General features: G+C 31.7%; 1 protein-coding gene across 6 annotated transcripts in view; it reads right to left on the bottom strand.

Moving 5' to 3' along the window:
- Window positions 1-15,654, bottom strand: part of LOC127731132 (serine/threonine-protein kinase OSR1-like) — a 30,766-nt gene that overhangs the window by 6,997 nt on the left and 8,115 nt on the right. The window contains exons 7-14 of one of the 6 annotated variants that reach the window (XM_052240059.1): window positions 14,556-14,689; window positions 12,577-12,625; window positions 12,080-12,139; window positions 9,986-10,105; window positions 6,877-6,912; window positions 6,416-6,580; window positions 2,216-2,271; window positions 601-653 (exon numbers count right to left, since the gene is read on the bottom strand). In XM_052240059.1, coding sequence (XP_052096019.1) covers window positions 601-653; window positions 2,216-2,271; window positions 6,416-6,580; window positions 6,877-6,912; window positions 9,986-10,105; window positions 12,080-12,139; window positions 12,577-12,625; window positions 14,556-14,689 — 673 coding nt within the window. The other 5 variants (XM_052240054.1, XM_052240055.1, XM_052240058.1 and 2 more) reach the window with 5 other exon arrangements.

The following is a 15,654-nucleotide window of genomic DNA, read 5'->3' as shown; positions in this document are numbered from 1 at the left end:
AGGAAATTAAGGAAATATATATAAACAATTCACCAAAGTTTAAAGAAAACTGCTCAAAGCATTTTTGAGTTATTGTCCGAAAACTGGAAAATCCCCCTTTTTGTAATGAATAATACCCCCATAACTTGAAAATGTTATTCTAAAATTTATAAAAATCAAAAGCAAGCTCATATCAATATATATAAACAATTCAACAAAGTTTCTAGCAAATTGGTGAAAGTGTTTTTGAGTTATTTTTTCGAAAACTGGAGAATCCCCCTTTTTGTAATGAATAAAACCCCAAAACTCGGAAACATAAAATCTAAAATTTATAAAAAACAAAAGGGAGCTCACGTCAATAGATATAAACAATTCACCAAAGTTTCATGCAAATTGGTTAATGCGTTTTTGAGTTAATGTCCGATATATTGACGACGGACGGACAGACGGACAACGGTATACCATAATACTTTGTATAAAGTTAGAGAACGGAAACCACTTTGGGACATACGTTCGTACGTACGTACAGACTGACAAGGGTAAAACTGTATGCCCCCTCCGCTTTGGCAGGGCCATAAAATTGGATTAATTAAAATTTTTATCAAATATGAATATACATACCTTGACCAGGAGTGTAATCAAACTTTATATCATTTAATTCTCTCTTCTCATTCCTACAATTAAAATCTTTCTAGTAATCAAACTTTATATCATTTAATTCTCTCTTCTCATTCCTACAATTAAAATCTTTCTAGTAATCAAACTTTATATCATTTAATTCTCTCTTCTCATTCCTACAATTAAAATCTTTCTAGTAATCAAACTTTATATCATTTAATTCTCTCTTCTCATTCCTACAATTAAAATCTTTCTAGTATTCAAACTTTATATCATTTAATTCTCTCTTCTCATTCCTACAATTAAAATCTTTCTAGTAATCAAACTTTATATCATTTAATTCTCTCTTCTCATTCCTACAATTAAAATCTTTCTAGTAATCAAACTTTATATCATTTAATTCTCTCTTCTCATTCCTACAATTAAAATCTTTCTAGTAATCAAACTTTATATAATTTAATTCTCTCTTCTCATTCCTACAATTAAAATCTTTCTAGTAATCAAACTTTATACCATTTAATTCTCTCTTCTCATTCATACAATTAAAATCTTTCTAGTAATTAAACTTTACTTTTTCCACATATGTTAGTTTGTATGTCTATGTATTGATAACTATATATTGAGATGATGCCATGATCTGACCTGAACTATCCATAGGTCATGAGTGATTTACGGAATGCCTTATTGCTGCCAACAAAATAAGAAGAAAAGTACAGCAAATAAATGGGGAATGTGTCCCATAGCTGATGCCCCCACTTGTATATAACGTTAAAAAGGGACAATACTCAAGAACTGTAAAAGTGACGCTACCCAAATTTGTACTTGATCTGAGTTTTGTGCTAATAAGCATTGTGTATACGTTTCATAACATTTAGTTGAGGCAAACTTAAGTTAGAGAACGGAAACGAAAAATTCAGCATTTTTTCCATTTATAAAGGGGTATAACTCTAGAACGGTAAAATTGACACCACCAAAATTCTAACTTGATCTGTGTTTTGTGGTAATAAGCATTGTGCATATGTTTCATAACATTTGGTTGAGGCAAACTAAAGTAAGAGAACGGAAACGAAAAAATTCAGCAATTTGTCCATTTGTAAAGGGGCATAACTCTAGAACTGTAAAAGTGACGCCACCAAAATTCATACTTGATCTGTGTTTTGTGGTTATGAGCATTGTGTATAAGTTTCATAACAATCGGTTTAGGCAAATTTAAGTTAGAGAACGGAAAAGAAAAATTCGGCATTTTTCCATTTGTAAAGGGCATAACTCTAGAATGGTAAAAGTGACACAACCAAAATTCAAATTTAATATGTTTTGTGGTAATAAGCATTGTGCATAAGTTTCATAATATTTGGTTGAGGCAAACTAAAGTTAGAGAACGGAAACCAATTTTGGGACGTAAGGACGTACGTACGGGACGTACAGACAGACAAGGGCAAAACTTAATACCTCCTCCACTACAGCGGGGGCATAAAAATTCCTAGCCTGTAGTTCCTCTAAATTTGTATGTTTGTTCATTTGGCTTATTTTTTAAAATTTTTCAAATTACATCCAAATTTTGTATTTGAATTGAATAAAATACTCACTTTGACAGTAAAACTAGGTTTAAAATACTCACCTTAACCGTAAAACTAGGTTTAATGACACAGCTGAAGAAGCTGTGGGTACTTCTTCCTGTAAATAACAATACAAAAGTTCTGATTTAGTTTGAACATAACAATTACTTTCTTTTGATGGATGAGTGGTTTCAAATCTAACATTCCCTGAGCAAAGAGAGTGTGTTTAAAATAAATTTGTAAAGGGTTCCACAGAATCCTGTCTCTCGTCTGCTATAGCTACTGTCAGTGTCAGTGTAAAAGTGTGATGTTGTCTTTCAATAAACTTAAGTCCATTTATCAATAAAATACAGATTTTTTTATATCAATCAAACTTTTTTCTTCAGATATTCCTTGATCTTAAGGAAGCTTCTGACCAAGTTTCAAAACATTCCATAAATGTTTGACATTTATTGATGTCTAAAAAACTTTAACCCCAGACTGTATCTAAATGTTAACTGCAAAAATAAGTCCTTTCATCAGTAAAATATTGGGAAAAAAAATATTCAAAATTTTGCTTTGGATACTGTCTTTTGACCATAAGAAAATGAACATCTGTGTCTGTATAGCTCACTTGTTGAAAGAGTGTCAGTCTGATAATGAAAACCTTTATATGCACATACTAGTTATTTTTTGTTTTGTTGATCTTTTTTACATTTTACATGTTTAACATAGCTCCGATAGTTTTTAAGATAACAGAAAAAATTGCAAAAATAACCAGTGAAAATCAACATTTGAGGGGCAACAACTCCAATGTAGGTTGTCAGAATTTTTGATAGTAGATAGATCTTGTAATGCTGATAATTTTTGCAATTAACACCTTAAACCAAGCTTATATAGTTTTCAAGATAACATAAAAAACTGTGAAAATAGGAAAACAATTCATTTCAGGGACAGTTACTCCAAAACAGGTTGACATTTTTTTCTGAAATTTTCTGGGTGGATACATCTTTTTGTGCTGATTATTTTGTGGTTACCACTTTTACCTTGTAAGTTTAAAGTTAACAATCAAAAACTGTGGAAATTGGTAAAAACCTCCATTTAATGTCCAATATCTCCATATAGGTATTCAGAGTTTTCTTAAATTTGTCAGGTACATATAACTTGCAATGCTGATCATTTTTCCTATTTCCTCTTTTTGCCAAACTTCTTGATTTTTCTTTTATTTCATTACCAAGATGGCCAAAAAAAGTTGAAAATCAATATATAAGGAGAAATAGCTCAAAAACCAGTTGATTAATTTTCCTAAAATTTCAAGAATAGATATGGCTTGTTATGCTGATCATTGTTACCTTATCAGTGTTTGTCTAATTTCTATAGTTAAGAGATATTAACCAAATACTACAGTTTGATCCCTATCTTCTGTCTAATTTCTATAGTTAAGAGATATTAGCCAAATACTACAGTTTGACCCCTATCTTCTGTTTAAGCCACAATGGTCATGTTGGTGGATCACTTACAACTTACAACTCCTGTTAGCACAATGTGTCAACCTGATCAACCTAGATGAAAATTACAAACTTCATAGTAGACATCCTATATGTGATATATATATGAAGCAGAAAAGAATTTGGTTTCAATCTATTTCACAGTTTCAGAGAAGAGAGTTTTTAAAGGAGACATGACTCGATTTTCAATTTGTGTTTCAAAATGTTTATTTATACTTAACTTTCCCAAAAAATACATCGATAGCAATATAAGTGTCAACTATTTAGGAAAATATGTATTTTAATGAGATTTAAATGCAACGATTTATCGACCTGTCAAATATGCATATTTCCATCCCGGAAGTCACTCAGAACGAGGCTACTACGTCAGTGGTTATATTCATTCATATTGACATATGGGTACAGCACAAATTTAGTTTTAAGAATTAATATCCTTTTCTTGGATATTTTTCACAAACAATGTCTTTATAGTTTGTCAGTAATCGTGAAAAGTGCCGTCAATACTCTCCATAGTGTATCGACATCGTCCAGTTAAGAGACATTTTCCCAGCTTGTAACCACTGACGTATGCACGATCACTTGATCGTTATCTAATTAAAAATCATTCTTAATGACAAGCGCTGGATTCTTTGACCAGAAAAATGCTGATTTATCAGGTTTTGACCAGCAAAATTGTACAAAACATGTTTTAAGACTAATATTTATTAATTTAAAAAAAAAAAATAAAAAATAAAAACGGACTCTTTGCGAACGCCTAATTTGACTTTTACTATTGTTTTTTTTCTTACTATCATTTTTTTTACCGTAACAGAGAGAGAAAAAAAAAGAACAATTTGATCATCAATAATTAGAAATTTATATCTTCAATCATGATTAAAAGTAGTTTTATTTAAATGAAAAAAATGCAGAAAGCGGTCTATTAAATTTATTCATCAGACAAATCAAATATGTATGGTAACAATCCGATCGGTATTGTCTGAAAAATCGTTGTTTTTGGACTCTTCGCATGAAGAATTAATATCCTTTTCTTGGTTATTTTTCACAAACAATGTCTTTATAGTTTGTCAGTAATCGGGAAAAGTGCCGTCAATACTGTCCATAGTGTATCGACATCGTCCAGTTAAGAGACATTTTCCCAGCTTGTAACCACTGAAGTAAGCACGATCACTTCATCGTTATCTAATTAAAAATCATTCTTAATGACAAGCGCTGGATTCTTTGACCAGAAAAATGCTGATTTATCAGGTTTTGACCAGCAAAATTGTACAAAACATGTTTTAAGACTAATATTTATTAATTTAATAAAAAAAAAAAAAAAAAAAAATCGTGTCATGTTTCCTTTAAAGATAGGTTTACAGACAATGGACAAACAACAGAGGTCAAGTAATAAAAAAAGCTGACATGGACCTTTGGACCAGATGGGTAAAAAAGCTTCAGTTCCAAGTTTCATAAAATTCCATGAAGGTTTGACAAAGAAATTGATGAATCTTTAACCCCATGCACAACCTAAATGTTGATGGCACTGACAAAGCTGGAATGTAGGATCTCTATGTCTCCCTTCCTTAACAAAATGTTACAAACTGGACAAAAAGGAGATGGGGGGTTTAAGTCAGTTAGGCAGCAATCCAAAGAACACAAAAATGTCTCCAACAACAAATGCATACCGTTAAAAGGCTTGTCTAGTCCGCGGTTTTATTCTCCAAAATTGAACCTGCGAGCAGGGGTGCGGACTATAGAGTACAATAAGCAAGAAATAAGAGAAAAAATTCAGGTGGTTTATTTTCGTTCCGCCATGTTTGTTATTGATATCGTAGAGGGCGCTCTAAATATTTTTCAAACTAATAATTTTACCTAATCCATATTAATAAGTTATTGTTATTCAATATCAAATTAATATTTGTAAATTTAAAAATTGAACGCTTCATAACAAGTTTCTCGTTTCTTTTCAATGCATTGCTTATAAAATAAACTGGTATCTGCTTGAATGAAACTGTACAAAAAAAGTAAAAAAGACAACCGTAAACCAGCTTACGATGTGTAAATTACAAAACGTAATCAGTTATTATACGTTCCATTTTGGTGTTTCATACTGACTAATATGTTATTTATTAGCTTAAAACCCTTCAAAAATTAATGTGATAGATATATCTTACACTATTTTACATCAGGATGGAACTGTTTTACTTTCAAAGTCATATTATATTGATATCTAGTATGTACGGATTTCGACTCTCACCGTTTTTTCTCTTCTTTTACACGTGCTTTTCAAACTTCCGGTTTTAACATAAACAAGTTTCTAAATTGTTTTTTGTGTGATTTAGACTTATTTTAACAATCGTGAAGGCTTTTATAATCATTTACAAGCAGTTTCAGCTTCTGTTTGTTGATGGAAAATAGGTTTTTCCAAGAAAATACCGCATACGACCACACAGGATTTGAAATTACCGGAGTTTCATTAGACCTTTTCTAACAGTTACAAAAAGTTTTTTTACCAAAAATTTCGTGGGGAGAAGGGGGGTGCGGACTATGTACCAGTGCGAACTATACAAGCCCCATTACGGTATCCAAAAAGTCACATTAAAAAATACCCTTGGTTTGAATAAGTTTTGATAATTTAACCACATATTACTTCACTCTCTCTTGATCTCATTTAGGAGTTTTCAAATGAAAAGTTTACAGTATACATAGTTTATTACCTCTACAGATGTATAAACATGTGACATATATGGACTGCAACTTTGTCGTGATTAAGTAACTAATCTATATATGACTTACTTCTGGTTTTTTAGCTTCTACAACACTTTCCACTGACGTACCAATAGTTGTTGATGATGATGAGTCTGATTGTATGGTTTCCTGTGATTGAGTAGGTGTTGGTAAATTATCTGGCTTTGGTATGGTTTGCATTTTATCTGATTCCTTTTGCACTTTATCAGATTCCTAAAATAAACACAAAACATTTTGAAAGAAAAAAACTTTAAAATACATGTAACATTAATTGTAATTTGCTGCAAATATTTTCAATTTGCTCATTTTTCTTTGATTTTGATAGTTAATTTAAACTCTAATTTTCTTTATAGTTCAAAATTCAAAGACTTACCTGGGACTTAATTTATTTAAATTATATCTGTTTACACTTATTTGGTACAATTTTAATGAAATAAAAACTAATTATCTAGTGTTAAAATTATTTACAACCAAAAATGGAAGAATTTTTTTTTTTTTTTTAAACGTACCTCAGAAGACCTTTCTGACAAGGATACTCTTGGAGACTGAAAAATAGAAGAAATTGAATTATTTAATGAACCTTAAAATAACCAGTAATTATAATAAACTGCTTCGCCTAGCGCAGCTGGATACGACCGCAGAGGTCCAACCCTGAAGGGTTGGGGCAAAAATGGACACAATATTCAAGCTTGATACAGGTCTGAATTTGGATTGTAATTAAATATTTGACACATAATAAATGTAGTCAAACAACAAGAAATTGGTTATATGATTTGAATTTATATTCAATACAAGATTTCTTGCTGTTGTGCAACACACTGTGCTGTTGCGCAATACTTAGTAAATCTGTTTTCATACTATATACAAATTATTGACCCCCAATTTTTCTTTGGAAAATTGACAATTTCTGAAATCTTTTGGTTAAATTTCATAGAGATCAATACACTTAAACTAAAGTTATTAGCCGGAAACCAAATGTCTTCGGACGATGAGGATGCTGAAGACAACGACGGCGATGATGACATGATAGCAATATACGACCCCAAATTTTTTATGGGGTCGTATAAAAATAAGAAGATGTGGTAAAAGTGCCAATAAGACAACTCTCCACCAGAGAACAAATGACATAGAAGTTAACAACTAGAGGTTACTGTAGGGTCTTCAACAATGAGCAAAACCTATTCTGCATAGTCAGCTATAAAATCCCCCTAAATAACAAATGTAAAACAATTCAAACAAGAAAACTAACAGCCTGATTTATGTACAAAATAATGAATGAAAAGCAAATATGATATACAGCAACAAACGACAATCACTGAGTAATGTTCTCTTGAAATTAATCTCATAATTTGTCCTACAAATTCAACCAAGGTTGGTTTTTATCAAAATCTATATCTGGTCTATCAATATTTTTCTTTTGTAGCAAAAATCAATGCATCAAAACACCACAAGAACAGCATGGGTTTATACAGTGGACAGCATCAATACAGCATAAGAACAGCATGGATTTATACAGTGAACAGCATCAAAACACCATAAGAACAGCATGGGTTTATACAGTAAACAGCATCAAAACACCATAAGAACAGCATGGATTTATACAGTGGAAAGCATCAAAACACCATAGGAACAGCATGGATTTATACAGAAGACAGCATCAAAACACCATATTAACAACATGGATTTATACAGAAGACAGCATCAAAACACCATAAGAACAGCATGGATTTATACAGAAGACAGCATCAAAACACCATAAGAACAGCATGGATTTATACAGAAGACAGCATCAAAACACCATAAGAACAGCATGGATTTATACAGAAGACAGCATCAAAACACCATAAGAACAGCATCGATTTATACAGAAGACAGCATCAAAACACCATGAGAACAGCATGGATTTATACAGAAGACAGCATCAAAACACCATGGGTTTATACAGTGGACAGCATCAAAACACCATAAGAACAGCATGGATTTATAAAGAAGACAGCATCAAAACACCATGAGAACAGCATGGATTTATACAGTGGACAGCATCAAAACACCATGAGAACAGCATGGATTTATACAGAAGACAGCATTAAAACACCATGAGAACAGCATGGATTTATACAGTGGACAGCATCAAAACACCATAAGAACAGCATGGATTTATACAGTGGACAGCATCAAAACACCATGAGAACAGCATGGATTTATACAGAAGACAGCATTAAAACACCATGAGAACAGCATGGATTTATACAGTGGACAGCATCAAAACACCATAAGAACAGCATGGATTTATACAGAAGACATCATCAAAACACCATGAGAACAGCATGGATTTATAAAGTAGACAGCATCAAAACACCATGAGAACAGCATGCATTTATACAGTGGACAGCATCAAAACACCATGAGAACAGCATGGATTTATACAGTGAACAGCATCAAAACACCATAAGAACAGCATGGGTTTATACAGAAGACAGCATCAAAACACCATGAGAACAGCATAGATTTATACAGAAGACAGCATCAAAACACCGTAAGAACAGCATGGATTTATACAGAAGACAGCATCAAAACACCATAAGAACAACATGGATTTATACAGTGGACAGCATCAAAACACCATAAGAACAGCATGGATTTATACAGACGACAGCATCAAAACACCATAAGAACAGCATGGATTTATACAGACGACAGCATCAAAACACCATAAGAACAGCATGAATTTATACAGAAGACAGCATCAAAACACCATAAGAACAGCATGGATTTATACAGAAGACAGCATGGATTTATACATCATACCTTTACATAATCAGGACTTTAAAGAAAAGTAATTACCCAATATGTATCCATGTAGCTCATGTATAACATATTTCAAATAACTTCACAATAAAACTTTAAACTTTAAATTGAAGCACATATCTACTTTCAGTAACATTGGCTTCCTTAGTCTTCAATCTGGGATTAATACAGGACTATTTTTCCTAACTTCAATTGAGATACTTCAGGTGTCAAACTAATACCAAAATTACTTCCAATTTAAAAACCAATACTGCAACATTACATTTTTTGATTATTTAAACAGAACCACACCTAATGTTATGTATCACTACACATTTCTCAAAATGCTTAATTAGTTATAAAATAAAAATACACCAATCTCATTATTTAGTAGCAAATAAAGTAAAGTCATGTACTGTTGTTGGGTCCTTTCGAATGACTATTTAGATTAAATATATGCATGAAAATCTTAACTAACATTCTTATAGTAACCATGAATTGGAATTGAAGTCTTAAAGGATTGAAAGTATGCTTTATTTTGTTATGACTTGACTGTTTCTCCTACAGCAGTTTGTTAACATTTCTGACCGGTTGGACAGTTTGATTTGATGACACAAACTGCTATTGAGTCAGAATTTTGAATGAGTTGCTATACTAAGTGTAATTTCATACTTTATACAATATTCAATATTTTATACTTCCATGTTCCATTCTGCAATGTGTGCTTTACCATTATCTATATGACTCTGGTAAAAACATAGGTTTATAATTAAACTAGTAATATGTATATATATATATATATATATATATATATTGGCTGAAACAATGTACCTGACTGACTCTATGAGCCTCATCCTCAGCATCCCCCTCTTCGTATTCATCATCTGACCACTCCCATTCTCCATCCTCTAGCTTATGTAATCTGCCACTCGATCCTGGAACTCTCTTTACCTAAAATTACAACAAACTGTCTTATTTTGTAAGAACTCTTTTAACCTATCTACAAGTGATATGACACATGAACATAGATCAGTATTCATACATTGACTACAAAAAGTTACCAAACCAAGTCTGGAATATACTTCTAACCTAATGGTTAAAAGATGTTATCATCTGACGATTTTTACTTTTTGTGGTTTGAGCGTCCTTTTTACAATTCTTACTTCTTGTAGTTTAATTGAGGGACCTTTTAACAATTCTTACTTCTTCTAGTTTTATTAAGTGACTTTTTGACAATTCTTACTTTTTATGGTTTGAGTGACCTTTTGATAATTCTTACTACTTGTAGTTTAATTAAGTGACCTTTTGACAATTCTTACTTTTTGTGGTTTACATGACCTTTTGACAATTCTTACTTCTTGTAGTTTAATTGAGTGACCTTTTGACAATTATATTTTCTTGTGGTTTAATTGAAATACCTTTGACAAGTTTTTATTTTTGTGGTTTAATTGAGTGACATTTTGACAACTCTACAATTCTTACTTTTGGTGGTTTGATTGAGGGATCTTTTTACAAGTTTTCCTATTTGTGGTTTTATTGAGCGACCTTTTGACAAGTTTTACTTTTAGTGATTTGATTGAGCCGCCTTTTGACAAGTTTTCCTTTTTGTGGTTTCATTGAGCCTCCTTTTGACAAGTTTTACTTTTTGTGATTTGATTGAGCGACCTTTTGACAAGTTTTACTTTTTGTGGTATCATTGAGCCTCCTTTTGACAAGTTTTCCTTTTTGTGATTTGATTGAGCCACCTTTTGACAAGTTTTACTTTTTGTGGTTTCATTGAGCCACCTTTTGACAAGTTTTACTTTTTGTGATTTGATTGAGCCACCTTTTGACAAGTTTTACTTTTTGTGGTTTCATTGAGCCACCTTTTGACAAGTTTTACTTTTTGTGATTTGATTGAGCCACCTTTTGACAAGTTTTACTTTTTGCAAAAGTTTTTCTAATAGTGGTTTATCTGATTTTTGTTTGTTTTAGCAACTCTTACTTTTCATGGTTTTACTGAGTTACCCTTTGACAACTCTTACTTTTCATGGTTTTACTGAGTTACCCTCTGACAACTCTTACTTTTCATGGTTTTACTGAGTTACCCTCTGACAACTCTTTCTTTTCATGGTTTTACTGAGTTACCCTCTGACAACTCTTTCTTTTCATGGTTTTACTGAGTTACCCTCTGACAACTCTTTCTTTTCATGGTTTTACTGAGTTACCCTCTGACAACTCTTACTTTTCATGGTTTTACTGAGTTACCCTCTGACAACTCTTACTTGTCCTGGTTTTACTGAGTTACCCTCTGACAACTCTTTCTTTTCCTGGTTTTACTGAGTTACCCTCTGACAACTCTTTCTTTTCATGGTTTTACTGAGTTACCCTCTGACAACTCTTTCTTTTCATGGTTTTACTGAGTTACCCTCTGACAACTCTTACTTTTCATGGTTTTACTGAGTTACCCTCTGACAATTCATAAATTTTGTGGATTACCTTTTCTGGAAAGACAGAATAATTACTGTTGTCATTTCACACACATTTTGTGTAAAGACTTAGTTAGTTACCTTTAACAATTCTTACATTTTGAGGTACAACTGACAATTCTTACCTGTTGTAAGAATGAGATACTCTCTGGCAATTCTTACCTGTAGTACAACCGAGATATTCTGGACAATTCTTACCTGTGTAGTACAACTGAGATATTCTCTGACAATTCTTACCTGTTGTAAGAATGAGATACTCTGACAATTCTTACCTGTTGTAAGAATGAGATACTCTCTGACAATTCTTACCTTGTGTAAGAATGAGATACTCTCTGACAATTCTTACCTGTTGTAAGAATGAGACACTCTCTGACAATTCTTACCTGTTGTAAGAATGAAATACTCTCTGACAATTCACCCTGTCATTAAGTGGTTGAACATTTCTAACAATTCTTACCCTTTGTGGTTTAACTGAGTTGCCCTCTGACAATAAAGTTTTTACTAGGTAGGTTTTATCCTGAAACAGAATGTAAAATTGTTGAGTTGTTTTGTTTTTGTTTGCATCTTTGGCAATTAATTTACAAACTCAATCTTCATAGAATTTAATATTATCTTCAATTGTAGTAATGATTAATTTCATGACATACATAATTTCTTAACTGAATCTACCTAGATGTAAAATTGAAATTTAAAATGTTTTGGGTAAAAGCTAGTTTGAAGACTTTTAATTTGAATATCAAGATATCTTGCAAATTACATGTATGTTACATTTAACATTTTTACGTCTGTTTTTCTTGCGATCCACTAGGGAAAAATAATCTTAAACTGTATAAAACATCCTAGAAATTATTCCAATACAAACTCATTAAATGATCAAATGATCGATCACACATTTACTTTTTGTTACATTTTTTCTTGTTTTGTGATTCATTTTGGTTTTTTTTTCATTCATACCTTTGCTTTCTTGAAGAATTCATTCTTTAATAACTGCTTAGCTGTTGGCCTAAAATGTAGAAAGAGAGGTTTTAAGATTTAGATTTGGATATGTCACTTTAAATTTAAATTGTCTCATACTATACTGTAGAAAAAATTGTGACCCTATGTATGACATAATTATAAATAACAAATATTCTATGGTGCAGTAAAATGTCCCCTATCAATTATCATACATTGCATTAGTCTAAAGAGTAGATTACTGAAAAACAAATACACAAAATGTCCCCTAACAATTATGATACATTGCCATTGTCTAAAGAGTAGATTACTGACAAACAATTACACTAAATGTCCCCTATCAATTATGATACATTGCCATCGTCTAAAGAGTAGATTACTGAAAAACAAATACACAAAATGTCCCCTAACAATTATGATAAATTGCCATCGTCTAAAGAGTAGATTACTGACAAATAATTACACGAAATGTCCCTTAACAATTATGATAAATTGCCATTGTCTAAAGAGTAGATTACTGACAAATAATTACACGAAATGTCCCCTAACAATTATGATACATTGCCATCGTCTAAAGAGTAGATTACTGACAAATAATTACACGAAATGTCCCCTAACAATAATGATACATTGCCATCGTCTAAAGAGTAGATTACTGACAAATAATTACACGAAATGTCCCCTAACAATAATGATACATTGCCATCGTCTAAAGAGTAGATTACTGACAAATAATTACACGAAATGTCCCCTAACAATAATGATGCATTGCCATCGTCTAAAGAGTAGATTAGTGACAAATAATTACACGAAATGTCCCCTAACAATTATGATGCATTGTCATCGTCTAAAGAGTAGATTACTGACAAATAATTACACGAAATGTCCCCTAACAATAATGATACATTGCCATCGTCTAAAGAGTAGATTAGTGACAAATAATTACACGAAATGTCCCCTAACAATCATGATGCATTGCCATCGTCTAAAGAGTAGATTACTGACAAATAATTACACGAAATGTCCCCTAACAATTATGATGCATTGCCATCGTCTAAAGAGTAGATTACTGACAAATAATTACACGAAATGTCCCCTAACAATTATGATGCATTGTCATCGTCTAAAGAGTAGATTACTGACAAATGATTACACGAAATGTCCCCAAACAATTATGATACATTGCCATCGTCTAAAGAGTAGATTACTGACAAATAATTACACGAAATGTCCCCAAACAATTATGATACATTGCCATCGTCTAAAGAGTAGATTACTGACAAATAATTACATGTCATATTGGCATCAACACATTGCATTATCATTAAAGTTGTAGGCTTTAAAATTATCACTCTATTTCCATTTTCATGGAAATGTGGTCATTTTTTAGAATTTTAGAACTTTCTCAATAAATATCAAAGCTTTTTGGGCATATAATCACAGAGGCGTAGCATTCCCAAGGTTTTGTTACGCTATAATAGGCATTAAATCGTCAAAATCAATATGCTGCCTAAAAAATGTTTTAAGCAAACTGGTGATATGGTATGATCAACTAATAGCTTTAATCCATGTTACCTTTATTTGGACATCATAGTTGTCTCTTTGGCAATCATACCACACTTCCTTATTTCTTAAACATAAAGACTTACAATCCTAATAAGTAATTATTATACGAACAGCCTTAGTGAAGTAGTTATTGTTTGAAAAGTACTACAGATGAATGATTAAGAGGGACACAGACTATTACTTTATCACATCTTCCAAGAGGGACATAGGACAATTAAAAATCTTATAGTTCAATTGTTCATATATATATATGAAAATAACAAACTTGTATTTGGTACATGTGATAGAGTTATTTATAGTTATATACAAATCATATTTATAAAATATAACAGCAATACCAATGCATGTGAAAATTGCCTTTTTACCAATACCTTCTATTCAGGCTTTCAAAAAATAGCCTACTGTATGAATACCTTTTTTCTGGTTCTTTTTTCAGACATTCAGAAACCATTTTGCGGAAGACTTTACTATAAGATTTATACTGTTCTTTATCATCAGCTCCAGTGTCAAGGGCAGGGGGATCATTCTGTAACGTAAGCATCAGCACCTACAAAGTACTTATATCTAATACAGAATGTCCTTCAATACATGAGAATCAGATAATACAGAATGTCCTTCAATACATGAGAATCAGATAATACAGAATGTCCTTCAATACATGAGAATCAGATAATACAGAATGTCCTTCAATACATGAGAATCAGATAATACAGAATGTCCTTCAATACATGAGAATCAGATGTCTACTGTCTCATTACAAATTATCTATATCTATAAAATTCTATCAGGGTTTGACAAAGTTAACGATGCTTGAAAAATTTAAACCCCATATTGTATCTGAATGTTAATTGCCCCCCAAAAAATAGGTCCATTTATCAGTAAATTCAGAAAAATGGAAAAAAATATTTCAAAATTTAACACAGGATACTGTCTTTTGATCATAATAAAGCTTCTGACCAAGTTTTATTAAAGTCAATGAAGGTTTGACAAAGTTATTGGTGTTTAAAAAACCTTTAACCACATACTTAACATAAATGTTGACATCGCTGATGCTAATGAAATGTACGATCGCTATGCCTTGCTTCTGAAACAAAATATTGCGCACTCGACAATAAATGCATGCTAATTTTTACAGCTACTACACACAGGCTGGCTGATTTATATATGTATAATGTTGATACTAATACATTAAGTCACTTTACAATACTTTCTAGGCCAATATTTTTTAATTATCTGTTTTACAAACCCATCAGCCAGAAAAATTAAAATAAAAATAAAAGAGAATGCTGTTAAATTTATTTCTTTTATTATAGCCGATTGTTGAAATTGTGAGTTTGAAAAAATAAAAGATCAACACTGTAAAAAGAAAAAATTTTGTAAAACAGATGATAAAAAATGTTGGCCCTACTAAAAATATCTCATGGCTAATGTCATATGAATAAAAGGTGTGGTGTAGATATGATGGAAACAGCACTCCGAATACATGACAAAAAAACACCAAAAAATCAATTT

Source organism: Mytilus californianus, unplaced genomic scaffold (genome assembly GCF_021869535.1).
Source record: "Mytilus californianus isolate M0D057914Y unplaced genomic scaffold, xbMytCali1.0.p SCAF_2, whole genome shotgun sequence".
Lineage (NCBI taxonomy): Eukaryota > Metazoa > Mollusca > Bivalvia > Mytilida > Mytilidae > Mytilus > Mytilus californianus.
Note: the sequence above shows the minus strand (reverse complement) of the source record. Positions and strands in the feature narration are given on the sequence as shown.